General features: G+C 40.2%; 2 protein-coding genes across 10 annotated transcripts in view; one reads left to right on the top strand and one right to left on the bottom strand.

Annotated features, from left to right (window-relative positions):
- The window catches only part of dtnba (dystrobrevin, beta a), a 28,020-nt gene extending 6,282 nt beyond the window's left edge, over positions 1 to 21,738 (bottom strand). For 2 of the 9 annotated variants that reach the window (XR_009120208.1, XM_058056801.1), the window contains exons 1-17: positions 21,423 to 21,734; positions 13,913 to 13,963; positions 10,736 to 10,830; positions 10,536 to 10,616; positions 9,540 to 9,753; positions 9,366 to 9,451; positions 8,926 to 9,080; positions 8,729 to 8,828; positions 8,003 to 8,169; positions 6,703 to 6,827; positions 5,324 to 5,395; positions 3,230 to 3,307; positions 1,981 to 2,068; positions 1,814 to 1,893; positions 1,525 to 1,638; positions 594 to 690; positions 353 to 373 (exon numbers count right to left, since the gene is read on the bottom strand). Coding sequence is in view for 8 of the 9 variants with exons in the window: in XM_058056801.1 (XP_057912784.1) it covers positions 353 to 373; positions 594 to 690; positions 1,525 to 1,638; positions 1,814 to 1,893; positions 1,981 to 2,068; positions 3,230 to 3,307; positions 5,324 to 5,395; positions 6,703 to 6,827; positions 8,003 to 8,169; positions 8,729 to 8,828; positions 8,926 to 9,080; positions 9,366 to 9,451; positions 9,540 to 9,753; positions 10,536 to 10,616; positions 10,736 to 10,829 (1,572 nt within the window). In the remaining variant the exon portion in view is untranslated. Of the gene's footprint in view, positions 1 to 352; positions 374 to 593; positions 691 to 1,524; positions 1,639 to 1,813; positions 1,894 to 1,980; positions 2,069 to 3,229; positions 3,308 to 5,323; positions 5,396 to 6,702; positions 6,828 to 8,002; positions 8,170 to 8,728; positions 8,829 to 8,925; positions 9,081 to 9,365; positions 9,452 to 9,539; positions 9,754 to 10,535; positions 10,617 to 10,735; positions 10,831 to 13,912; positions 13,964 to 21,422 lie in introns of all 9 variants that reach the window. The other 7 variants (XM_058056804.1, XM_058056807.1, XM_058056806.1 and 4 more) reach the window with 7 other exon arrangements.
- Positions 21,739 to 22,954: 1,216 nt separating this feature from the next.
- Positions 22,955 to 26,795, top strand: LOC131107140 (toll-like receptor 5). Its single transcript, XM_058056874.1, has 2 exons — positions 22,955 to 23,152; positions 24,735 to 26,795. The coding sequence occupies exons 1-2, from the start codon at positions 23,021 to 23,023 to the stop codon at positions 26,571 to 26,573; spliced, it is 1,971 nt and encodes a 656-aa protein (XP_057912857.1). The 5' UTR covers positions 22,955 to 23,020; the 3' UTR covers positions 26,574 to 26,795.
- The last annotated feature ends 739 nt before the right edge of the window (positions 26,796 to 27,534 follow it).

Here is a 27,534-nt window from a genome sequence, read left to right as displayed (position 1 = left end):
CAGGTTTACTATGCTCTCGTTTCATATTATCTACATCCTGTATTGTATATAACTCTGGGAAAAACTGTTGATTTTGTTAATACTTGGGTTGTTTATTTTTCTATATTGTGTATTTTGTACTGCTTAACTGACTCTGTACTCTTGTTGCTGTGCAATACGTACAAATTTCCCCACTGAGGGACGAATAAATACATATCTTAATCTTAATCTCTTAATCTCTAACAACAAAAATATTCAGTTTATTAATACTGAAATCTACTTTGCGAAAATTAACCGCAGTCAACGAGAGACGATTTTTATTGCTTAAACCCTGATAATTCAGACCTTGCAAAGAGACGGGGTTTAAACTTACTGCCTGTCGCTGTTCCTCATCCTACAGGGTCAGAGCACGAGCAGGTGGAAACAAACGTGGAAAGAAAGAAGTCAGATATAAACAGTTCTAGAACAGGAGAGACTCTCAAAAGGATGAACAAGAGGAAGTGAAAGTGAGGGCAAGATGGTGAAGAACAGGGGAAATGTTGACGTCTTTGCGTGTCAGTTAGGACAAAACCCCAACTCGGTGTGAAAGCATCGTTGAGTGGTGTGTGCGTCACCTTGAGAAGCTTCATCAGTCCCTCCAGCTGAACCATCAGTTCTCTCCTGCTCTCTTGTAGAGACGACATCCTCTGCTCCAGTTCGTCTTTCCTCTGTCTGCAACACGCAGACAAGCAAATCACTACTGTCACTTGAGAGGCAGAAGAAGACAAATGTGTTGACACATTTGAGACGGATATCTTATTTTGGGAACATTCAAAAATGTTACATAGCGATTCTGAGCATTTCTTCCAGTCACTCACACACACTCTTGACAAGAAGAGAAACAACAATGTTAGCAAACAATAAAAGGAGCTATGATGATAAGTTTAAGCAGAGTTAACAAGCAGCTAAGAAATATGTTGTCCTGAAAAATACCTTGTTTAAGGGGACCTATTATGCAATTTTGTGGACTCCTATAGAGCAGCTACGCGCAATAAGCAGCACAGAAAGCTTTGTAGTTCTTCCAGAATCTGCACGTATTCCAGCTGTATTTCTTTGGATTTCTGTTTTAATATACGTATTCCACCTTCAAGGGTGGGCTGTGGGTTTAGCTACATGCTGAAATTTCACCCCGTGACAGTTGAATACTCCTAACTTTCTGTGGGTAGTGTTGTTCTCCAGTATATTTCACTGCAGTGTATCAAAATGATATCCCCCACAACATGGTTTCACAGTCAAAATCCCACTTGTTTGGCTTGTTGTTACTACTGAAGTATATTTTTTCGGGCCCTGGCTTTCCAAAACATCCATCTGTCATTGCCATCTGCCTTAGAGCACCCCCCCTGTGTTGCAAAGCCTCACCGCACGTTTCAGGCCCAGTCCGAACACAGTGTTGACAATGCATAACAGAATGGACCGACTTCAACTACAGAATCATGTCATCTGGGGCCGTGTTTACAACTCTTGTAGAAATGTAAAAATAGCTTGTAGAGAGTCGTGTGTGTTCACCTGAGCAGGCGAAGCTCAGCCAGGAGAGTTGGGTTGGTGCTGCCCTTCTCAGGACTGGGCTGGCATGCGGCGTCGTGTTCCGAGCGGAGACGTTTGATCTCTGCCAAAATCTCTCTGGGTAATGAAAAACAAAGTGGTCAAGGTCGGGGAGGGTGAACAAGGCTGACCGGGCAGGAAGAAAACAGGACAATACCATACAGCCCACACCCAGTGCAAAAAAAGAATACCTATTTACCAATGTAACTGACTACACACTGTTTCAGTGTAATCATTGTCCACACATTTCTACCTGTTTTTACATTCCAGCTGAGCAATAAGCTCCCGTTTCTGTTTGTTCACATCAAAGTTAATGCTCCGCGTGGGTATCACCTAAACACACAAGCAGACGACACAGTTGTCAGTGCTTCACCTACATACACGTATGTGACAAATATGTTAAATATAATATGACCTCACCCCGGAGCTTTCACTCTCTGCCAGTCGAGAGGTGTAGCGGGCGATGAGCGAGTGTTCCTCGTCTTGCCTGCTGGGGCTTTGCACATTGCTGCAAGAGAAAACATATTCAATGTGAATCGTATTGTTATTCACTATATTCACACTCTAACAGTTAGGACAAACATGATGCAAAGCAATTCTGTTAGTGTCATATGTTATGTTATGTTATGTTATGTTATGTTATCCAATCCAATCCACTTTATTTATATAGCACATTTCATAAACAGAGTTTCCAAAGTGTTGCACAGACTAGTCAAAATAAGTAATAATCCAAAACTAAAAGAGCATTTAAGAAATAAAATAATAAAATAGATATTAAAATATTAAAAACAAGAAACAAAGCAATAAAAGTATAAAAAAATCAAACCAATTACAATAAAATGTAATGGTGGTACACTTCCCAGTGAGGGCCACATAGTGAAAAATGGCAGGATTCAAGGGCCACTTTGTAAACAAACATGCTAACAAGTTCTATATAGTGTATTTCAAGAAATAAAACTCACAAAATGTTTGTGATATTGGTGAAAAAGCCTAATATTAGTATAGACTTTGGCCTCTGTTATTCTTCATTCTTGTAAAGTTACAGGTTTTCTATTTCTATTTTAAATTTTCCAACCATTTCATCTTTATTTTTGTAACTTTTCTCATCATTTACAGTATGACAGTATTCCGTAAATACAACTTTATTGGTTTGTTTGTCATATTATCAACTTTCATCAACTTTATGCTACCAAAATGTTATTTTTCCCCTCATATTATGACAACATTGTTCACGTAAAATTACAATATCCACTTTTCCTCTTCATATATTGACTTTATTCTTGTAAAATTATTAATAAAAAAGAACAACTGCAGGCGACGAATGGCCCCCATGCCACACTATGGACATCTCTGGTCTATGCCACTGTGACTTACAAAATATATTTCCCCGACTATGAGGGGAAACCCTGGAGAAAAAAAAAAAGTTCCCTTCTGCTATTTTAAGCAGCAGATGACTCAAACTAACTCATGACACAGCTACACTTCCCAAAAGGCTGATTGTTGCTGCAGATTAAAAAACAAAAAATAAAACGCTGCCACCTAACTGCAAAAGAACATTGGCGTTTGCAAGCCATATCTGGTTCTCCTTTATCACTGCTGACAAAAAGATGAACTCTAATGTATTTTGTGATGCAGGCTTGCTGTACGTAGTATCTCTGCAGCCTCTCACCGTGGACTGCTCTGGAGGCGATTCACATAAGCGGCGATCAAAGCGTGTTCCTCGTTCATGCGCTGAGCTGCAGCCAAACTGGTGACACACGGGTTACACACAGCAAAATAAGCATCGCAAACACTACATGGACAAAAGCCTAGGGGCACATCTCTTCATCAGCTAATAAATCCCTTAAGGCAGGGGTCTCAAACTCAATTTACTTGGGGGCCACTGGAGTTAGGGTCTGGGCGAGACTGGGCCGCATCAGGTTTTCCAAAAAAAAACGCATTTATTAAAAACAGAAAAATCAATAAACTTTGCTTTGGTTTCGATTTTCTACAAGAAAAGCTCTGATAAAACATTCCACTGTTCTCAAATATCTTAATTTTTATTTTTCTACACAAAATAAGATGAAAAATAAATAAACAAATCAAGAATAAAGAAAATCAATCAATCAGTAATAAATAAATATAATAATAATAATAATAAAACGGCAAATAATAAAAACTTAAGAAACCACATATAGTTGGTGGGTAGACAAATTATTTTTTTCATATTAAAATTAACAAAACATTATGAGAGCCCTGTAGACATGACAAAACACGACTATAGTCACATTTATACTTTTTTTATTTACAACATATTGCGCAACTGCAGGGTCTTGAGACACATGCTAACTCGCAAACTAGAGAGCTAGCGACCTAAACGGTAGCCTTCAAGTTATTTCCTTTAAACTTAAATAGCCAAAAATGTACCACTTCCACACGGATAGGGAGGATAACTATTAACAGTTATTTAACCTTTAACATGAACATTAATCAAACGTAATAATTTTTTCTGGGTACATGATACCATACAGCATCCATATCAAACTTGCGCGGGCCGCACTAACATTAAACTTTCATATCAAGGCGGGGGCCTCAAACTAGTGTCCTGCGGGCCACATTTGGCCCACGAGCCGCGTGTTTGAGACCCCTGCCTTAAGGGATATACAGTAACGTTTTATAACCTGAAGCACTGTTGGTGCTTTCAGTTGCCGTGGCTGATGAAATGAATCGATGCTGAGGTTGTGTGGAAGTTGCTCAGTCCATAATGACTTCACACTGAATATTGCAAGCCAAAGCTGCATGCACACTGTGGTAGTTTGACTCATACAGCAAGTATACTCAGCTCAAGGCCAATCTCATCGCCAGCAGTGTTATTATTTCTTTAAATATGCCAAATGACATGTGGCTCCAGTGAAGAATGCGGCACGTGTGAAAATGGTACCTCATAATTTGGACTTTCCTATCTCATAATTAGTAAATGTGACTTTTCATCTCAAAATTTCACCTTTCTTATCTCACAATTGTGACCTTTTATGTCATAATTTGGACTTTTTAAAAACTCAAAATTTATCTCATAACTTTTTATCTCAGAACCATGACCATTTGTTTTCTTTCAGTGGCGGAAACGAGCCTGACCACTGAGGGTTACCTTTTGCCTTCCTACTTTGTGTCCATATAAGGTCAGCAATCACACATACCACATCAGTGTAGTGAACACCCTTTTAATATTAGGGTCTTTTTTACTTAATATAAACATGAAGCAACACAGACTATATGTAGTAAATTGGTGGATTGAGAAAAAACAATAGTTTTTATGGAATGTAGAAAACTGACATCTAAAACAAAGTCTGTGCAATATCTGATCAACCTCCATGTGCAATATTAAGGGCTCTAAATGCAATATACTAAGTTCTATGTGAAGTATTTCCATAATGCCTCATATTAACTCACTAACAAGATCTCAGTGTATAGACTGGTTATATATCTCATCTCGTTTCATATTATCTACATACTGTATTGTATATAACTCTGGGGAAAACTGTTGATTTTTGTTAATACTTGGGTTGTTTATATTGTTTATTTTTCTATATTGTGTATTTTGTACTGCTTAACTGACTCTGTACTCTTGCTGCTGTGCAATACAAATTTCCCCACTGAGGGACGAATAAAGGCATATCTTAATCTTAATCTTAAAGTTAATGGCACTCATGCGGATTATTTTGCACTCCGCACCATACGAAAAAGTTGTGTCATAAAACTCTAAGCAGCTTGGATTAAGCCTTACCTCTTGGAGGACTCTGGCACTCGTGAGGACAGCAACATGGCTGAACTTGTGTCCTCAATGGGTGGAGAAGGGCTGCGTCCATATAAACAAATGCATTATCAACTTGTTAAACGTACAGAGGCCTCGGTAAGCACGCATATTTCAAGCTCTACGGTCTGACAGAGTGTATTCATGCAATGGGGAATCGGTTCTGGTCAGAGCAAACACAGACAGGCCAAAGATCACAAGCGAAAGACGGAAAGAGATGAATGAGTAACGCGAAAGGCTGAAAAAGACAAAGATCGAGTGACCTGATGCGGCTCCAGCATGTGCGTACTCACTGCTAAGTGTGTTGTCCTGAATAAAAGCTGCAATGCTGCGAGGCATGCAATGACCCCGTCTGCTGATGTTTGGAAAATCAAACCCTCTGAATGTGGGTGGAGCCAACAAAATGGTTGGCTGAATGACTTTTTGCCCCGTCATGCTTTCTGCACGTTTACATCTCTCAATTAAAAGTAACCTTTACACCAGGGATCTCAAACTCAATTTACCTGGGGGCCACTGGAGCTAGGGTCTGGGTGAGGCTGGGCCGCATCAGGTTAAAATATATATATTTTAAAAATTAAAAAATAATAAAAATATAATAAAAATATAATAAAAATATTAATAAATATCAATTATATTAAATATTAAAATATATATAATATAATCTTCTTCAATGTTTCTGCTATACCCTCCACTTTTTCAGTGCTTTGGTTCTTTGCAAAAGGTCTGATAAAACATTAAATTATAATAAATTATTATAAATTAATTTGTATTTATTATTAAATTATTAAATAAATGTTTAATGTTAATTTTTATTTTTTGACACAAAATAAGATGGAAAAATAAATAAGCAAATCAAAAAACAAATGAAACAAGTGAAACAAATTAACAAATTAATTTTTATTTATTAAATAAATGTTTAATGTTAATTTCTATTTTTTGACACAAAATAAGATGGAAAAGTGAATAAGCAAATCAAAAAACAAATGAAACAAATGAACAAATTAATTTTTATTTATTATTAAATTATTAAATAAATGTTTAATGTTAATTTTTATTTTTCAACACAAAATAAGATGGAAAAAAAAATCAAATCAAAAAACAAATTAAACTTTCATATCAATGCTTTACACTGTGTGGTATTGACAGCTGAAAGCCTGGCTGAAGTCTAGCTTAGGTAGTATCGATTGCAGCGTGGGTACACTTCTAAGGGTAATCATTCAACAGCGACAGCATCATGGTCACACTAAGATACATTCCATAGCCTAAGTCATGAATGGAATGTAAGCATAATACACAAAGACCGTGTCTTTACTATTCAACGTAACGGGTACATGAGGTGCTAGTATACTTACACTATATTTGCAAGATTTATGGTCCTCTCGGGTTCTTCTGGGTAAACTGGGTGGGAGGGCTCCCTGGACGACACGCAGCCCAGGGTTTTGCCCAGCGCTCGGCCCAGCTTAGTGGCAGGCGACTTCTACGCAAAGACCAAATCAGGTTAAATTGTAGTGTTGTACATGTCATTTTTGTGTGGATGATTGACGTTTTTTTGGAGACTGTACAAGAAAAACAATGGCATTATCAATCACTGCTCCCTCTCATGGCGAACTGGTGAAACTTCATGAAGCTGAAAGTGATTGTAAGATCTGTCACAGCTGGCAAAGAGGTATTTCTATTTGTTGGTGTGGAGCAGGATTACACAAACAATTCATGCATTTACTGCACATTATTATTTTTTTCCTAATTAATTTATTCATTTTCTACAGCTTATCCTCACGAGGGTTGCAGGGGTGCTGCCTATCTCAGCTGCCTTATTATTATATATTCATTCAGCCGCACAGTGGGCTAGTAGTTAGCATGTAGGCCACACAGTCAGGAGATCGGGAAGACCTGGATTCAATTCTGTGAGGAGTTTGCATGGGTACTCCGGTTTCCTCCCACATTCCAAAAACATGCTAGGTTAATTGGCGACTCCAAATTGTCCACAGGTATGAATGTGAGTGTGAATGGTTGTTTGTCTATATGTGCCCTGTGATTGGCTGGCCACCAGTCCAGAGTGTACCCCGCCTCTTGCCCAAAGACAGCTGGGATAGGCTTCAGCGTACCTGCAACCCTAGTAAGGATAAGTGGCATAGAAAACGGATGAATGGAATATTTATTCATTATTAATTTATTTTTAATGTTGTTGAACTAAGTTAGAAAATGGTTAGATGGCATTATCTGCTAAAACAAGAGTGTTGTAGCAATGAATCCAGCATCTTGTTTTGACAAGACATGATGTGTAACTGCACGGTTTATAAGTATATGTATATCTGTAATTGTTTCATAATTTAGGTTATTTTTCATAACGTGAAAGGTATTTTTAGGTTTACAGTATCAAAAGTAGTCATTTTTTCACCATACTCCAGCTTCCTCCCACATTCCAAAATAATGTACGTCATGCTAATCAAAGACGCTTTACTGTACCACGCCTCTCCACCAAAGTCAGCTGGGATAGACTCCAGCTCATGCTGTAACCCTAATGAGGAAAATTGGTATAAACAATGGACAGCTGGATGGCGTAAATATTGTTTTTTGGCTTGGATAAGAAAAAGCCATAGTGCAACATACTGTACTCCCTCTTTTTTTAACAACCTTGGTGTAGTGACTCACCCAGGATGAGTGCTCCTTCATCTGATGCTGGTTGTTATGAGAGCCGTTGGCATTGCCGCGCCAGAAGCAGTTCTGGCAGAGTTGGTATCCACGGCAACGAAGACAGCGATAGCGGAAGCCTGTCATCCCGTTGCTGCGACAGTAGGAACATGTCACGGGATGGTGGACTGGAAAAGAAAGAAAGAAGACCCCACAGATAAATTAGATGATGAAGTGATAAATATGCATAATTTAGCTAATGCAGTCTTGCATTTCCTGGCCAAAATTGGTGCGTTTAAGTACCACTTCCCGCATTTGTGGGAAAAGGTAAGTCTATACTATCTCGCAGCTGCAGAAAAAGCAGGAAGGAGGCATAAACTAGAAAAAAGAAAGCACTGACAGTGTGGGGAGAGAATTGCTGACTCATTGCTGAAAACATCACTTCATGGAATTATGATCATTTATTAAGACAAATTCACAAGGAATAGCCAATAGGCTTCAGAAATTACTTGTTCCAAGAGGTGTTCGAAAAGTTAACCATTTATGTGAATGAAACATGCTTTAACATAGATTGCGTTCACGACTAGTTCATGAAAAATTTTCTCCATGTGTAAACTTTCTTCACTGACCCGCAGACCCACAGAAGGGTAAACGCGGCCGATGAAGTGAAGTACATGAAACAACAGCAGTATACTCTGAACAGCAAATGAAACCAAACAACAAATAAGCTATGCAAGAAATATCTACCGTGCTCCACGTTGGCAAGGCGATGCATTAGCGGCAGCCAGACAAGACAACGGGGAGGGTCCGATACAATGTCCAGGAACATGTTGAGCATCACCCTCTTCTACAACGACAATTACAAGCTAACTCTTCAGAAACTTTATTACATGTAAGCAATGTTTAATCTAGAACCGTCCAATGATTGTAGAGCTGGAGCTTACCTGTTGTGGGAAACAGGAGCGAGCCATGTTGTTCGTGTAGCCGAAGGACGGTCGTTCGTGCACGGCAGAGGTCACTTTGAGGGCCTCTCTTAGAAAATAGTCAAATTTGGACAATACCATCGCACCGTTGGAGTCTGACACCTGAGAAAACACATCTGTACACACAAAAATACATACATTGTCAATCATGTACTGTTAAACGCTGGATAAATTGACCCAACAGAACAATAGCCGTAGTAACACGTACTTCCCACAAGATGGCACTTATGTATAACATGTACATTACCATGCTGAAGACAAACAACCATTCTATGGAGGTCCTTTAACATGAGTATATGTCACACGTTAAAGCAGCTATGAGCGCGGCCCCACAGACAATGTGGTCAAAGGGGCCCCAAAACCAATTAACTGTGGTTACGATGGCGTCTGCTGGCACTCACAGCGGAGCTTGTCCACCAGTTTTCCTCCACACAACACAGACAGAATGGCCTTCACCGATAGCACTGTCAGTCGGCTCTCCGGCTCACTACAAAAAAATATTAATAAATCACATACAGTATACCAGATGTCTACAGGCTTCTCATATATGGATAAGAAACAATTTTGTCATGTACCTCTCAATGGCGGCAAGTATGAACTGGACTAATAGGAGAGTGCTCTCTCGTGGATTGATGGGGTGTGTGGTGGGCAGGCGCTTGCTGAGCTGGTTGAACAGAGAGGACACCAGGTTCTCCAGCCTGGTCACAGAAATGCCAGCATTCAGTTCCACGGCGTTCAGACCAGCGTCGCGCACCGCTTCGATGACATGGTATATGTCGATGAGGTGCACTGCAATGAAAATCAACATGGGGGGAGGGGGTGTCAAAAGGCGGCTACCATAACAGTAATGCTGATTTGTTTATTTGTGTACGATTTGACGACAAATTGCAAAATTGTATAATTATATCGGTGCCATATTTATACAGATACATATGTGTAATGTATATGATATATACTGTATGTCAGGGAAATTTCCATGTCTTGAGAGCAATAATTCACACTAATATACACATTTATTTACCATGTGTAAGGCATAGAAGTAAGTTTCATAACATTTGTATCCGTCTTTTACATAGGAAGTAGCCTAGTAAGCAGCAATACTGAAGAAACGCCTCATTATTATAGATTTTTTAAATATATAATTGCATAGTTATATCCAGCCATCTTCTATGCCCTTATCCTCATTAGGGTCACTGAGGTGTGCTGGAGCCTACCCCAGCCGACTTCGGCAAGGTACACACTGGACTGGAAAAACCGGACCGTGTATAATTACATTCATTCATTCATTTTCTACTGATTATCCTCACAAGGGTCGCGGGCATGCTGGAGCCTATCCCAGCTTATAAATATGATAAATATATATCAATGTTTGCATAATGGTGAATTACTGAGGGCTAAATGAAAGAGACAGCTTTGTCACAGCTGCATTTCCCCAGGCCACCAATGTGTGAGTGACAAGAGGAAAAGCTCTAAGCCGCTTAGGGAGAAGTTATTGGCGCCCCCTGCTGGTTTGCATGTACAATATCAATGCCTTGAATATAAGACTTTTTTTAAAGGGAAAAAATACTCACAGTTGCATCTCTTCTGTATGAATCTCAGCTTGCAGGCTGTTCGATACGTCGAGAGACAAATGGCATCAAGGTTCTGCTCCCCTGTGACACACAAAAAAAAGAGATTCCCTCAACAATGACAACTTGACTAGATAGACTGACACTGTCACCGCAGTTAAAGCACATGGAGGCCGAACAAGAAATGTCAAAAGGTCACTCACCAAGCTCCACCAGGATCTGCCTTCCGCCTGCTCCTGCAGTGGCCAGTGGTTCCCTCCTACCTCTCCCTGCCCGGGCCCCCTCCTCCATCACCATCCTGCATGACAGACATGCAATAAAACATGACCATGCAGATATCTGACATTCCATGCCTTTCCAAACTTCCTTCAAGCAGAAAGGAATTTTGAGCGAGATAGTTTATGATAAAAAAAAATTATCTTATGAATGTTTCACTTGATGACAGAGTCAGATGGGTTTTCTGTGGAAATTGTGGTTGCGTGACCTAAATCCTGCAGCAACAATACTGTCTTTTGGCTATGCTGGGATGCAAACTGCAAACGTATGGAAAGAAACAAAGGAACAGAAATAAGGGAATAAATACACTGAATACACACATAGTATATATATATATATATATATATATATATATATATATATATATATATATATATATATATATATATATATATATATATATATATATATATATATATATATATATATATATATATATATATATATATATATACATTCTTTGTGTAAATATGGTGACAGGCTAAGCCATGCCCCCACCCAACCACCCTTACACCCCCTGTACATACACACATTCCAGAGAGGATTTGAAAGCTTCCCAGGAGACCTCATGTTTCGTTCTGACAAAAAGATTCCTCCTTTCAGTCAATCACACACACACACACACACTGTTGGTCTTAATCCCAGTCAGTCAAGTGCAAGTGTAACCTGTTCAGTGTGTCCTTGAGAGCAAAATAAGCTACAAGTTTTATTAAAAGTGTTGACCTTGATCACTAAAGTGACACATGATGATAACGGATGCCTCAAAACGTTATAATGGAGACCGCTGTGAGAAAATCCTGCAGGGTACCACCCCAGTAAGCAAGGATTCATTCTGGTCGTTTTGTCTTTTCAGTGGAAAAAAGTTAGAATTCAATTTTTTCAAGTTGAAGTCTTCATGAAAATGCCTCTAGATAATCATCTCCTCCATGCTTGCGGACCCAGAAAATCAATAAAAACGGGATAAGCAGTACTCGGTGGATGGCTAGGCTCGTCCAGCAGATGAGCATCTGTGAATGTAAATAGGCGTGATGCAGTGGAAGTTATATAAAACTCATCTTGCATTCAAGGCACCAGCTGTTAGGAACTATCAGTCTCTAGCTAGCTGGCGGCTCATCCCACTCCCCATGGCGAGCAAACTATTATTATACAAGCTACAGGCCCGCTCTGCATGGGTGTCGTGACGCCAAGATGTTGGCGCATTCGCTGTGCAAGGTCTGCTTCCCATTTTAACTCTGGACAATTATAACCATCTTAGATATAATTACCCTTCCCATTATTAGTCCCAACTAGGTCAGGCTTGGTTGATACTTTGTCCGTCATAGGGACAACATCACATTACATTACAGTTACACTGTATTAAGACAGATAAGAGTATCGGGACGCCTGGGTGTTACATATTCAGGAAGCCAAAATATGGTCCACCCTTTGCTGCTAAGGGCTCTCACTCTTCTGGGAGACCACATGATTTTTGGATCGTGTCTTTGGGAATTTTTGTCCATTCATCCAGAAGGACATTTCTGCAGTCTGATGTCACTGACTGAGGTCAGGGCTCTCAAAGGTCTCCCACACCCCAAATTGGTCTCACATCAGGTCTCACCTTGTTGAGTTCGATATCAACCAAAATGTTTTAAAAACCAAGGCAATTTTTTTTTTACCATACAATACACATACAAGTTCTCCTCCCACTCCATGTGGAAGCGGTACATTCTTGGCTTCTTACTTTGGCCTTCTTCCCCACTATGCTTGAAACCCTTTTTTAGTTTTGAATAAATAAACTGGAGGATAACGAGTCAGCTCTGCGGCATGCTATGTTTAAAGCACCGGTCAGCTCTTGTCTCTCAACAGTAATCCTGTAGCCTGTGCATTACACTTGAGCAATGTTTTGTAAACAAAGAATATAAGGAGTGCATAGGTGACTATAGGGGTGTTATTTCAAGTCTACAGGGCTCTAAAAATAGGTTTCCTATACTCTAATATTCAATTTATTAATGATCTGGAACCAATTAACTGTGATAACTAGGACAACTGTAGTAATGCTACGTGCAGTATTGTATGAATGTATAAAAAACAGAGGCAAAATTTAGGCAAATATTTGACAAAAACTGAATCACCCTGTGATTGGCTGGCTACCAGTCCAGGGTGTACCCCACCTCTTGCCCGAAGACAGCTTCGCAGCACCCCCTAAGGCCCTCGTGAGGATAAGAAAAAAGAAAAATGAAAAATGAATGAATGACAAACTGAATCACTTTGAATGTATTTTTAAGCACGGAATTGTCCATAATACACCTGATACATGACTGACGAAGAGATGATGAGGTGTGTATAACCAGGGATGGCTTTAAGAAAGGCCTAATCCATAAGGCAGAATGGCGTGCACAACTTAACTGCAACCAGCAAAAGCGCTGCAACATTACTCTACTCCACACAACACTGCTGTATGAACAGGCCTTCTGAACATTCAGACAAAGATTCTCCCAAACATTCTATTCCATATTGTATAACAATTGATCATGAATGTCAATAAAGAAAGTGTAATTCAAGTCTTGAGACTTGCCAGTCCTACCATCAAATGCTTTCAATAGCTCTCTATGTAGAAGTGTAAATTCCTCAGAACATCTCCTACCCTCAATAAAGCACCCAACTACACTACATTAAAAAAAGGTATTCCTGGTTTATGAGCAGTGAACACAAGCTGCATGTAAGTTTAGAGCAGTGACAGAGGCCCATGTGACCTGAGAGGAACCCTTAGAAGGTTATGTGAGTGATGAGCTACACTGTCAGGAGAGCCCAACTATACAAAGTTTCAGAGAAAAAAAACGACTATGCGTGTTGCTTTTTGGAGTTTTGTGTGGGCATCGCTGCACAGTGCTGTTTGTTGCACCGTGGTGTTTTATGGTGCTCCACATTTGCTGAGCTGTGTACAAACAAAGACACACACACACACACACACACACATACATACACAGTCCTAATCTGAGACCCAGCAGTACGGTTCAGTTCCAGGGAGTGCACAGTTTGTTGTGTCTATTGTCAAACTTTTGCCAGGTGAACTGAAACGGCTTGTGATTGTGTGTGTGTGTGTGTGTGTGTGTGTGTGGTCATACCTCTCTGTGTCAGGAGGTCACAGGGCAAGAGGAGCCTCAATAGACGGATGTCTAATAGAAAGACAGAGAGAAAGGCAATCAGACGTCACCAGACGTTCTAAACACTATGACATCTCTATATGTTGTCATTTCCAAACCTGTGTTTTTAGGAAGTCTTTGTGGATAGCAAATGTCAAGTTTCATTCTTTAGACAGGAAACTAGTTAGGAGTGAATCAACAGTGTCTCTCTTCTGTTTAAGGATACGATAACTTAACATTCCACAAATGTATCATTATACCCGAACCCTAGTAGAGACTAGCTCCACTTTACTTCTGCTTTATATTCTGATCCTGACACAAAGTCAGAGCCAGAAAGCCTGACACATGTCCAATTAAAAAAAAAAAAACATGACGCAAGCGTGATTACCTACTGTTTTACTGTACACAAAATGTGGGCCCTTGTTATTTTAATTGTCCCTCCTTCCATCCACATCCCCCAACCCCACCGCACCCCATCATTTGCCCTGATGCTGAACTCGCAACAAGCCCTTATAAGCACCAGTCAGCAAGCCTCCAGCTACAAAGAAGCAAAATAAAATACAGTCGTACTCCAGGCTCATGGATTTCTGCATATTTACTGTGTATGCCTGGGATGACAGGGCACTTAGGGAGCACTAATTATGCATTAAAGTCATTTTAAGGGAGTGGGAACCCTAAAGAGTGGTGGCGGAGAACAACTCTTACTGTAATCAAGACTGACTACAATAGGAAAACTATTTTAGGGAAGTAAACCCGAATCTCTGTAATGAACTCGTCTCATTCTCATAGACCCAATCTAGTGTATCGTCTCATCTCGTGAACCTTGTTACACTCCTAATTTGTGGCAATGTGGTGGGAGTGGGGTGAAATGGCGAAATGGTCAAATTTGCATAATGAGTAAAAAAAAAAAACATGAAAATAAAAAAAAAAATAAGTTTAACACTACAAATTAGCCACATGCTAGTAAAGTATGCTACTTCTTTTTATACAAATGTTAGCACATCTTGTTAGCTACACTGACAGGAGCAGTGGAAACCTGAAGTCAAACGATGCTAAAGTCCTATCAAAATAAGTGTGGAAAAATATGCCACCAAAGTCAAACAATAAGGTAAGACGATATGACCTCAACTCAGCATGCATGGAAGTATACATAGAGTATATTTTGGCCATGTGTTTTGTTTGTTCTATGGCTATTTATGGCTGTTTGTCAAGCACAGCTTGGGACACCACAAAGGTATATCCTCAACAAAAGCAGTGAATGTGAAAAGAGGAGGAAAATATTACTTAATATAAAAGTACTAAGACTCTACCTGAATACCAATATTTTGAGTCCTTTATTGTTTTTATGTTATAAAAGGGGTTAATTCCTTTTATACTTGTATGACAAGGAAGAGTGTTAAAATGTAAGGCACATTTGTACAAAAAATCCCAGCTATCCCAGCTGTCTTCGGGGCGAGAGGCGGGGTACACCCTGGACTCTGGTCGCCAGCCAATCACAGGGCACATATAGACAAACAACCATTCACACTCACATTCATACCTATGGACAATTTGGAGTGGCCAATTAACCTAGCATGTTTTTGGAATGTGGGAGGAAACCGGAGTACCCGGAGAAAACCCACGCATGCACGGGGAGAACATGCAAACTCCACACAGAGATGGCCAAGGGTGGAATCAAAGTCGGGTCGCCTAGCTGTGTGGCCTGCATGCTAACCACTCGGTTGCCGTGCAGCCACATACAGAACAAATATTTCTAAAATATATTTTTTTAAGTTGTACTATGAAAAAGCTGAGATGTATATGTATATGGTTTTTTATCTCAAATTGGCCCTAACATCTTTTAATTGTTCTGTATGTGGTCCTCACTGCCTTAGTCCTTCCTCATTAAGGCTAAAAAGTATTGTTTTTATGCCCACATAGTGGTGAGCTTATTTTTACACTTGTATGTCATCTACGAATGTAAAAAAGTTTTAAAAATTCCCTGTACAGTGAATAGTTGGTGCCAATGGTGCCAGTTTGACACTGGAACAGATATTTTTTCCCTTTCCATTAGTTTCTATGGGATTTTTCTTTTTTCAAAATATGAAAAAAATGGAGGTTGATCCCAGAACAAACTTTATTCAAGTGCGGGCCACCCAGCGAGTGCACCTGTGCAACCTCAATACAGACACTTTCCAGGCTTACCATAACGGTGATCGGGCCAGACAGATCACTCTCTCCTTTGCAAGAACAAATACACACACATCCTGTACACACCTGTTTGCAGCTGCGCTCGGTCTAAAACAGACCGGATTTGCAGCCAAAAGAATGATCCTTCACAACGGCTGAAGATGAATCCAAGATGAAATGTTGGAAGAGCAAGACGCTGATACAGAAAGAGGCGTCAGGCAGGCGAAAGGGGTACTAAAGAGGGGTAAGAGGGTGTTTACCACCCAGTGGACTCCATACAGACACACACACACACACACAGCATATCATGACACATGACCACATAGCCACTTGCAGCTGCTCTGTATTCTCATGTCTGTCCTGACAGTTCTCCCTACCCGTGTGTGTGTGTGTGTGTGTGTGTGTGAGTGCGTTATGCATGATGTGCATGCAGCGTGAATAACTTTAGACACAGACGGTTCTGAAATACCCATAAGAGCTATTTCTTTTGCCCCTTTAGTGTCACACACACACAACTGATGAGGCTCGTTGACTTAAGACCCAAATCCTTGTAGACAAGCCAAGGTTTCAGCAAACTGAGAATGAAGTGCACTTTTAGTGGTGCTTTTCAGTGGCTACATTTACACCAATATGACATCAAATAAACATCCCAGATGATGAACAGCACGCGTGTGGTGGACTCCAGTATTGGGACTCGAGACGGCCACTAGTTAACAAGATGGCGAGCGAATAAGTTAGCTTCAAATTGAACTTGAGAAGCCAAAAACGTACCACTTCCACACAGGATTGAGGAGAACTTCACTCTACCATGACGCCCATGCCATGGTGGACTTCATGCAGAGTTACGTAATGTGCCTCAATGTTTTGAGTCATTACTACCACCTAGTGGCGGCACGGCAGTCTAGTGGTTAGCGCGCAGACCTCACAGCTAGGAGACCAGGGTTCAATTCCACCCTCGGCCATCTCTGTGTGGAGTTTGCATGTTCTCCCCGTGCATGCGTGGGTTTTCTCTGAGTACTCCGGTTTCCTCCCACATTCCAAAAACATGCTAGGTTAATTGGCCACTCCATATTGTCCATAGGTATGTGATTGGCTGGCCACCAGTCCAGGGTGTACCCCGCCTCTCGCTCAAAGACAGCTGGGATAGGCTCCAGCACCCCCGCGACCCTCGTGAGGAAAAAGCGGTAGAAAATGAATGAATGAATGAACTACCACCTAGTGACCAGAATACTACATATCAGTTGTGTGTTCATATGTTTTGTCTGATAATAGTCCACATGCTACAATGAAACAGCGATTACTTATTAATTAAAAAAACATGATATAGAGAGAACGCGATAATGACAATATAATAATATTAGGCACGGCTGTTTTGTATTTACACTCGATGTACAGTTATGTAATAATCAACATTATGTAGTCAGTTGGGATGAGCTCCAGCCCCTACCCTGACCCTAAATGGAATAAGCACTGTAGAAAATGGAGAGCACAGAATTTGCTAGTCAGCAAGTTTGTCCACTGAAAGCAGGTTAAATCGAAAGTAAGACTCTCACTGCCTACTCCAGTGTCTTGCTCCTGAACTTTGACTTCTGTGCTGCCATCGAGACAACCTGACTGACCCAGAGTGGCTCTTGGCTTGTCACCAGCCAGGTAAAAACAGCAACGCTTCTCATCTTATGCAATTAAGATGGCCAGCTAGTAGGACAGTTTTATTTAGAGGATCTGGTCGTCAAATGTTTAGCATCTAATTTGATGGAGAAGATGAGTTTATAGACACACACAAGAAGCAAACATTGCATCTGAGGTTGATGGTGTCTTAATAAATAGTTTGGTAGGAACACTAATCCCACAAATTTGCCGGTGAGCCTTCCAAATATATGAGCAAAATGGAAACTCTACCCACATTTTGAACTTGACAGCTCCGAACATACACAGCCAGATTTGCACAAACTGGTTATTTGGAGTGAATCTGATACATCCCAACCTCCCCATCCTAAAATAATACAGTATGTCATTTAGATATGGGTGCTAGCGGCATTAAAACACAAAGCATATATCACGTTAGAATATATACTGTATAGAAGTGCAAAGAGCAAGTTAACTGCGTTTTTGATTAATTAGCAGGGTCCAGTTCAGGAAAACTAAACACTATGTAACATTTCATATAAGTGTTATTTATACACGATACTTGCTCAGTGTCTATAATATCGGTAGGTCTTCTGTTAGTGCTGAAATAGTGAAGTGGTGTTGGTGAACTGTCAGATATAGTATTTATCGTACTGAGCATCCAATTTGACTCTTGAATACTCTTGTATGCTTCACAGCTCTCCATTTTGTTGCATTTTCCTGCTTTCAGTTTCGAGTTCAGTCTGTACAGTGCAGAAGTAGATATTATCCATATTTCAAACCAGTGGGGCCTGAAAACCTTTCCGGATGAGCTATAAATGTAAACATGTGATGTACTTCAGTGTAACCTTGTTATGCACACCCGAAATAAACCAAACCATTACTATTCCCATTAAATCCTAGCGCTAAAACTGTCCATTCATGGACAGCCATTCACTGAAGCAACAATTAAGATAGGAAAAGTATGAAGGCTCTTCAGCAGAGGTTGCTGGAACTCATTAAAATCCATAATGAAAGTGATTTACTCCTAACTCAATCAGGAAGCTCATTAAAAGTAAAATTGATCAAGGTTCTCCTAGCCCAAGATCCACGAATGGTTATTATTTGGCAAATGCCTGCTTACTTTTGGCCCATAGTTAACCTCCGTGACAAAAGACAGACAGCAGCACCAGTTGATGTCAACACACAGGGATTTAGCAAACACATGCAGCGGAAATTAGCACTGAAGACTGACCTGGTTTGACTTTTCCTGCAATGTCATAAAATAATGCTGGTCTGAAAGAAATCATCCTAATCCAGCTAGTGTTTAACTTTGTATTTGAAGTTCCATTGCGTACTAAAGGAAGTACATTTCTTTAGGGAGGCTAGGATGGCGATGCAAAAGATGGGCGAGTGACTAGAGATAGCCACATGCAGAATGGAAACCAACTGAGACTACAAGATGTTATTTAGAAGCCGGAAGGAAGTACAGAGTGAGACCATCTGAGGGTGAGAGTGACAAGACTGAATGCAAACACCAAGAAATAGGAAATGAATGTGTGCGTGTCCCCCTTAAGAGATAAGATACATAAGATATTGAGTTTATTATACTGATCCTGCACCCCTTCATTCAAAGTGTGCAAGTGTGGCTTTCAAGTTTCTGCAAGAATGTTCAAAAAGATGACTTTTTATTACCCTGTTTTTCAGCAACTCCATCAGGAAATGGCAATAAAAATGACTTCTTCACAGAAAACGACAAATATTTACATTTCACTGTAATCTGATTTGGGGGTAAATGTGATAAACAAGATCAAGCTATTCAACTTCAGTTCACTTAAAAGGATCTTTGCATTTTTACTGTGTTTATTTTGTGTAAATCATGGAGCAAAAGCACTTGCATACAGGTAGCGATGTTGCCAATAGCCATTTCCCACCACAATTAATGTAGAAAACCTAACACTAAAATGCTAAAGCTACTTACCATTGAGCGACATCTAACCTAAGTAGCCTCTTTTTTGGAGAAACGTCAGACATTTTAAAAAGATTGTTTATTCCTACACCGTTCGCAGCTAGCGGCAAGCTAGACCAACCATAGCAGAGTGGGAGTGCCTGGACGAGGGCCGTGGGTGGAATACATTTAAACACAGTTTTCATGGGAACCACAAAATCCAAAGAAATACAGCTGAATAGGTGCAGATTCTGGAAGAACTATAAAGCTTTGTGTGTAGCTTCTCTATAGGAGTGCACAATATAAAGGGCCGAAAGATTTGCATAATACTATAGGTCCCCCTGAACCAACTATGGACATCGTCACACCCTAAGTGTGTCATAGAACATATCTCACACAACTGGAACCAAGGGCATTTGAGTTTGTTGAGGATTTTGTGCATTACATTACATGCAAATGCATCATGGCCAATTATGCAAATTAGTTGATTACATCATTACTTCCATCCACACACCCACCACAAACAGATTGCAGTCCTGTGGGAAACACTGCTATATGAAGGCGTATAGTGAGCAAATAAGAAGAAACAATGTGGCCTACAGGACAATTTAGTAGAAAAAATCCTGAACAAGAGGCTGGACAGGAATGAGTGTTGATCTAATCATAGGTTTCACTCTCACCACCATTATCTCTACCCACCCACCCACGGTGGAGACAGTGACAAACCACTGAGGTAATTCCGTACACTGAGCGTTATAAACCATGAAATTTGCTTGTTTGAGGAAATGACTTGACAACTGGCTGATTTCTTCCTTGTGTGTGCAATTAAATCTATAAATCACCCACAAGTTAGTTACTGTCAATATAAACTGTCCGGGCAACAGAAGTGGCTTCCTCTCTCATGTTTCTCTTTTTAACTTCCTCTGCAGGAGCTTGAAGATATACAGTATGTGTGTGTGATGATTACTAGCTCTTTCTTTCAATTGCCCGGACTACTTTTCTAACATTGAAGTTCAATGTTTCATTGTTGGATGCTGGCAAAAATACCTCAATGAATAATATGTTGTTTCCTGTTTACAATAGCAGCTTACTGATGCTATCTCACAAAATGGATGTATTATTACTACAAAAGCCAATTTCTCTGATGTTTTTACATGGCTTCGGGGCTGTCAACGTGTACTAGAACCCACACTTCTAAATATTCCTGCTCACTATAAAGGTCACAACCCATATTCCCATTACACACATTTCCACTCACATTGTACACACTGCTGTTTTTTCATGGTTTGGCTTAACAATAAATACGCCGATTTAAGCACCGGACACAACAGATTCTTAAAAATACTTTTATGTGTTGTTGCACAAGCCAATATGACTGGAGATAAGCCAGCAAAGGTAAAAAGGTCACATTTTTGAATGGGACCAACGTTCCTGAGCGAAGTCATACAGCAAGTCGTGATAGTTCAAATGAGTGGGCATGACTTAGGACTGGAGTAACGTTGCACACAAGGAAAGGGGAGGGGGCACTCCCGTTTAACTGTGAAAACTATATATTAAAAAATACATTTAACGCTAGGAAATTGACGCAAAGACTTGATTTAATGTTGGTTAGTGTGTCGCTGTGTTGACTCTTAGCAGCCATGTTGACGAACTTCATGCTCAGCTACCAAATCACAACAAGTTGGCTAACAGTTTCAATAAAACAACACATAGACTTATTGAAATATAATACTACTTATTGAAATATAATACTTTTCAAGCTGTACTCACCGGGGGTCGGTTTGGACAGGTATTAACACACAAACATGAGGCTCCACTTCCAACAGCGATGTTTCACTTTTTAACTTCTTCCTCTCGTTCCGTCTCTTCTTGCTTAAATCATGTTATCGTCGCCCGGGTTTTTATTTCCGTAGTAGAAAAGCATGTTTTAGTCGCCTTCAAGGCGGCTAGCTGCCTGCCTGCCTGCCTGCCCGCCCGCCCTGTACCGGTGAACACTGTACTGGATGATATTGAAGCTTTTTTTGAAAGAAAGTCACTCCTCTCCAGCGCCATATTCCCTCCCCTTGTTACAGCCAGCCGCCCCCCAACCTATTTCACACTCGGACGGCTTTCAATAGTACACTAACTCCATTAATGTCACACCAGCTAATTTCACACTGTTCTTTTACTAATAAAACTACAAAAATACTGCTGTGTATTTACTTTAAGCTATACATACAATATACAAGTGTACTTCATATACGGCTACCTCATTTAACAATATGAACCCTACATTTTCAGTTATTAAACACTTGCCTGTATTGTTTATTCACTTTTAACAACAGAAGTTCATGGTTTTAACCAATAATAAATAATAATAACACATCATATCAGCTATGAGTGGTTTTAGCCTGTCAAAAAACATTTACTGTACTGTAATTGCTTAGCCTAGCTTGAGTTTAGCCTCTTGGCTAACTTTGGTAGCTAGTTGTGACGTGTTTCATTTCAATACAAAAGCATCATGCTTTGTTATTAATCGAAATATGTGTCAAGACAAGTATTTAATACAAAAATAATTCAGTTTGAAACAGTTTCCACTTGTCAAAAACTTTTTAATTGCTTAGGCTAACTTTGCTGGGAACACACTTGATAGCCAGGGTTTTAATACATTGATTCATATTGGGGCCGCACAGTGAAGCATGTAGGCCACACAGTCAGGAGATTGGGTTAGAGTTTCCGCTTGGGCATGGAATTTGCATGTTCTCCGGGTACTCCGGTTTCCTCCCACATTCCAAAACCATGCTAGGTTAATTGGCGACTCCAAATTGTCCATAGGTATGAATGTGAGTGTGAATGGTTGTTTGTCTATATGTGCCCTGTGATTGGCTGGCGACCAGTCCAGGGTGTAACCCGGTACCCCGCCTCTCCCCCTAAGACAGCTGGGATAGGCTCCAGCATGCCTGCGACCCTAGTGAGGATAAGCAGCATAGAGAAAGGATGGATGGATGATTCATATTGTCATCTTTACTGATCAGTAATAAACTACATACATTTTTATTGTGGCTATGCTAAATAGAAAATACCGTACTTCTTTAGTAAGCTAAATACAGGATTCTATGTGCCTTGGGTATCCCTTGGACTGACTTCCATTGTCCCGTGGTTGTGAAATTCAGCAGGCGTGTGTGATCAAATGGTACACAAACACAGCAGAACATCCATCACTTTGCAATGATTTAAGAAGACATACTTTTCTTCTTTGTAAGTTGGTTTATAAGCTTAATTCCAATAGAAAAAAACTCAGTACTTCACAAAACTGAACAAAAGACCGTAAACAATGTTTTGCAAATCTGTAGATATGAGGCAACATAAGGGAAATTCCGTGGAACGTCATGTTTACGCTTGAGGGTCAATCCAATGTCCATAAAAACAAGTACAATCTGAGGCTGGCTATTTCACTGAAAAGCGGCATGATGACGGGGTTGTTGGCCTTTCCTGTGCTCTTCGTCTTCATTTTACAACAGGTAGGATCGCTACTTTTTCATTGTGTCCAAAGAAAATGAAAAGATCCATAAAAGATCACCGTTGGAGATAGCAAGTCAGTGTTTCGCAAGTCTAAAGTCTTTAATATCAAGTCTTGAGGCCAAAGTTGGCAGCACGGAGTGGTTAGCGCGCAGACCTCACAGCTAGGACACCAGGGTTCAATTCCACCATCGGCCATCTCTGTGTGGAGTTTGCATGTTCTCCCCGTGCAAGCGTGGGTTTTCTCCGGGTATTCCGGTTTCCTCCCACATGCTAGGTTAATTGGCGACTCCAAATTGTCCATAGGTATGAATGTGAGTGTGAATGGTTGTTTGTCTGTATGTGCCCTGTGATTGGCTGGCCACCAGTCCAGGGTGTACAGCTGGGATAGGCTCCAGCATCCCCCGCGACCCTCGTGAGGAAAAGCGGTAGAAAATGAATGAATGAATGAGTCCAAAGTCGAGTCCTTATAAGCACCGGTTAGTGTCTTCCAAATAAAATGCATAGCATTTAGGATTTAGTCAGTGCACATAAATGTAGTCCACATATTCGTTGTTTGTTCTTAAACCTGATTGGACATTAATAGATGCATTCAACAAAGCATATTCAAAGTAAAAGTATGCTGTCTTGTTGAAAATGTCACAAAAAAAGTCTTTGACGATACCGTCAAGTCAAGTCCAAAGTTATCAAAATTGTGACTCAAGTCAATTGGTTTTTTCCCCCCCTCATGCCCCAATGTATGTATGTTTTCCATAGAAATCTTTGGAAATATTTGGGGTCCAGAGATTTGTGTCCAAGTCAAGCCAAGTTTATTTATATAGCCCCTAATCACAAAAGACTTTCAAAGGGCAATAGGCACTCAACAACTTCTCCCCAAGAGAGTCAGAGCTTTTTTTCCTTGTCATTCACACATACACTAGTGACCTGGACGAAAATTACCTCAAGTTAGCACACAACAGAAGAGGAGTTATGAATGTAAGTTTAAGATAATGGTGATCAGTCAGGTGATCAGTCAGTCAGGTGTAAAAAAATATGACATCCTTTGTTGTGCATCATGTTTACCTGTAAAAAAAACAATATGGTATATGAAAAACCATGAGGAAACCTTGTCAAAAACAGTAACAGTATGGTGTAAAAAACTGGGGTTTCACTGTATTTGTTTGAAGAGGATGAGTTGACAATTGTGACCTCTGTAGGTCTGAAAAGGAACACCTATCATTTGTCTTCAGTTTGACATTCATTCATTCATTTTCTACCGCTTTTCCTCACGAGGGTCACAGGGTTGCTGGAGCCTATCCCAGCTGTCTTCTGGCGTGAGGCGGGGTACACCCTGGGCTGGTGGCCAGCCAATCACAGGGCACATATAGACAAACAACCATTCACACTCACATTCATACCTATGGACAATTTGGAGTCGCTAATTAACCTAGCATGTTTTTGGAATGTGGGAGGAAACCGGAGTACCCGGAGAAAACCCACGCATGCACGGGGAGAACATGCAAACTCCACACAGAGATGGCCGAGGGTGGAATTGAACCTTTCAAGCTGCGCCGATTCATTAACAAGTCCTTTTCCAACCTACAGGCTCCAGGCTGCCACTGTTCCTGCTTCATAGCAGGTCCTGTAGCCAACTGTGCCCTCAAGAACCTGTATTGGGTTCCCGTTCTGCCTCCCAACATCACCCACCTCTACCTGGAGATGAACCACATCGCAGAGCTCAACGCTACCTCTTTGTCTGGCCTTGAGTTGCTACAAGAACTGGACCTGGGTCGTCAGTATTCCCCGCTTGTGATTCGAGACCATACATTCACCGGACAAAGACACCTCAAGAAGTTGGTTCTTGGTTTCAATATCGGTCTTCGGCTGGAGCCTCAGGCCTTTTTGGGCTTGTCCAGTTTGCAGAGCCTGCACCTGGATTACTGTTCTCTTCCAGATTCCATCCTGCAGGGCGACTATCTGAAGCCACTGACGTCATTGGAGACTCTGGATCTCTGCGCCAACCAAATAAAGAGACTCCAGCCTTCTCTGTTTTTTACCAACATGACCAATCTGAAACATCTGAACCTGAAGCTAAATCAAATCAACAAAATATGTGAACCTGACTTGGCTGCTTTTCAAGGGAAACACTTTGAATCCTTGAATTTGGACTCAAACAACGTCAACGCCCGTGATAGCATTGACTGGCACGATTGTGGGAATCCTTTCAGAGGACTATCCTTCACAACCCTTGACTTGTCCTATAACGGCTTAAGTATAGCCAATTTAAAGCAGTTTTTTAAAGCCATTCAAGGTACGAAGATCTCCCATCTTAAGCTATCAGGACACATTGGTAGAGGATTCTCATTCAGCAACCTCCAGGATGTAGACAGGAGCACATTTGAAGGCCTCATGAGCAGTTCTGTCAGCTTTTTGGATCTGTCTAAAAACAGAATATTTGCACTTCATACGGGAGTATTCAGTCTACTACCAGACGTAAACATCATTGACCTCCATGGAAACAAAGTCAATCAGATACACCAAAATACTTTTGAGGGCCTAGAAGGTTTGAAACTGCTTAATTTGTCTTATAATTTGCTCGGGGAAATCTATTCTCATAGTTTTGCTCATCTAATAAACCTACGAGTGTTGGACTTATCTAATAATCACATCGGCGCGTTGGGCTATCAAGCATTTCAAGGACTTTTGAGTTTAAAAATATTACAATTGACAGGAAACTCACTTCGGCAGCTTGGTTTCCCAAGCTCTCTGCCGAGTTTAAACCTTCTCGATTTGAAGGATAATAGATTAAAAGCAACGTACGATATTTCCGCATTTGCCCCGAATGTGGAATACTTAAACATTGAAGGCAACAGGTTGGAGGACCTGCAGATGTTTAACCTGAAACAACTCCAGCAGCTTTTCTACGGAGACAACCCAATCAAATGCTGCACCACGCCACAAGTGGTGAGCAACGTTGCGGTTTTAGATCTCCACAGCATCAACCTGCAGTCCGCTTGGTCTCAAGGCAGATGCCTCGACATCTTCAACCATCTCACTCAGTTGTTGTCACTGAACTTGAGCTCCAACGCCTTACGCGTTCTTCCTGAAGGCATCTTCAAGTCTCTCACCTCACTGGTGGAGCTGGATCTCTCGTCTAACGCTTTAACGCATCTCCAACCACGTGTATTTCCCAACGGCCTGAAATCACTTCATCTGGCAGATAACTTCATAGCATCTCCTGACCCGGCCGCCTTCCGTTCTCTCGGCTTCCTGGATTTAAAGATGAACCGATTCCACTGTGACTCAAACCTGAGGGGCTTCTTGACGTGGATGAAGGAAACAAATGTAACCTTCTTGAATTCTGTTGAGGATTTCAGGTGTGAACATCCTGTTGGTTTCCGTGAAGTTCGTCTTTTGGATTACTACACATCTTCTGGCCACTGAAAGCACTTTAATAGTAGGGGTGAGAATGATTTAGAGAGATTTAGCGGTCAGAGAAAACTAGGGAATGATGCCTGGAACAATAATAACGCAATAAATTAATCACAATCTGCCTAATCTGCCGCGGCCTCCTGGTGGGTGATTCATTTTTGCAAATATTATTTTTTTTATTATTTTCATTGTAAAATATTTGTTGCATGATTAAAACAATATTTACAGGCCTAAGTCATAATCTATTGAGTGTTATTGACCTGTCACAATATTTTAGGAACCTTATACAGTTTATGATTGGAACGTAGCTCTCTGGTCATCATGCCAGTCTTGAATGCAGTTATGAAAAGTATGAGAATTAATTAAACGTTTGGATTTATTTATTTATTTATTTATTCCCCTGCTTTCATTTAAATCCTGAATCTTAATCTATAATAATAATAATAAAAATAATAAAAATAAAATAAAAATAAAAATAAAAATAAAAATAAAAATAAAAATAAAAATAAAAATAAAAATAAAAATAAAAATAAAAATAAAAATAAAAATAAAAATAAAAATAAAAATAAAAATAAAAATAAAAATAAAAATAAAAATAAAAATAAAAATAAAAATAAAAATTAATTAATGAATTAATAATAATAAGTTTAGTCCCGAGTTGGTAAAGTTTTGGAACCCCTGGGATAGTGTATTACATTTGGGTCCTTGCCTATAAAGGGCTAAGAAAAATTCCATAGTAGTAGTACGGGATACTGCCATCTTAAATAATATAATCTATACCTGTCATCATTTGCATTTGAAAATAAGGAAATTTCCCTGTGCGTGGCTATATACTGTATCTAAAGGGGAATCTGCACGCATTCACTCTGACAGCAGAGGGCAGCATAGAGCTAACAACCGTTGACCTTGATGTCTGCCCGTCCTGCTTCTCCCTACCCACCTCCAGTCTGGATGGGTGGATTTTCATGAAATA

This window comes from Doryrhamphus excisus, chromosome 19 (genome assembly GCF_030265055.1).
Source record: "Doryrhamphus excisus isolate RoL2022-K1 chromosome 19, RoL_Dexc_1.0, whole genome shotgun sequence".
NCBI classification, from domain to species: domain Eukaryota; kingdom Metazoa; phylum Chordata; class Actinopteri; order Syngnathiformes; family Syngnathidae; genus Doryrhamphus; species Doryrhamphus excisus.
The sequence above is the reverse complement of the archived record's forward strand: the minus strand, read 5'-3'. Positions and strand labels throughout refer to the sequence as shown.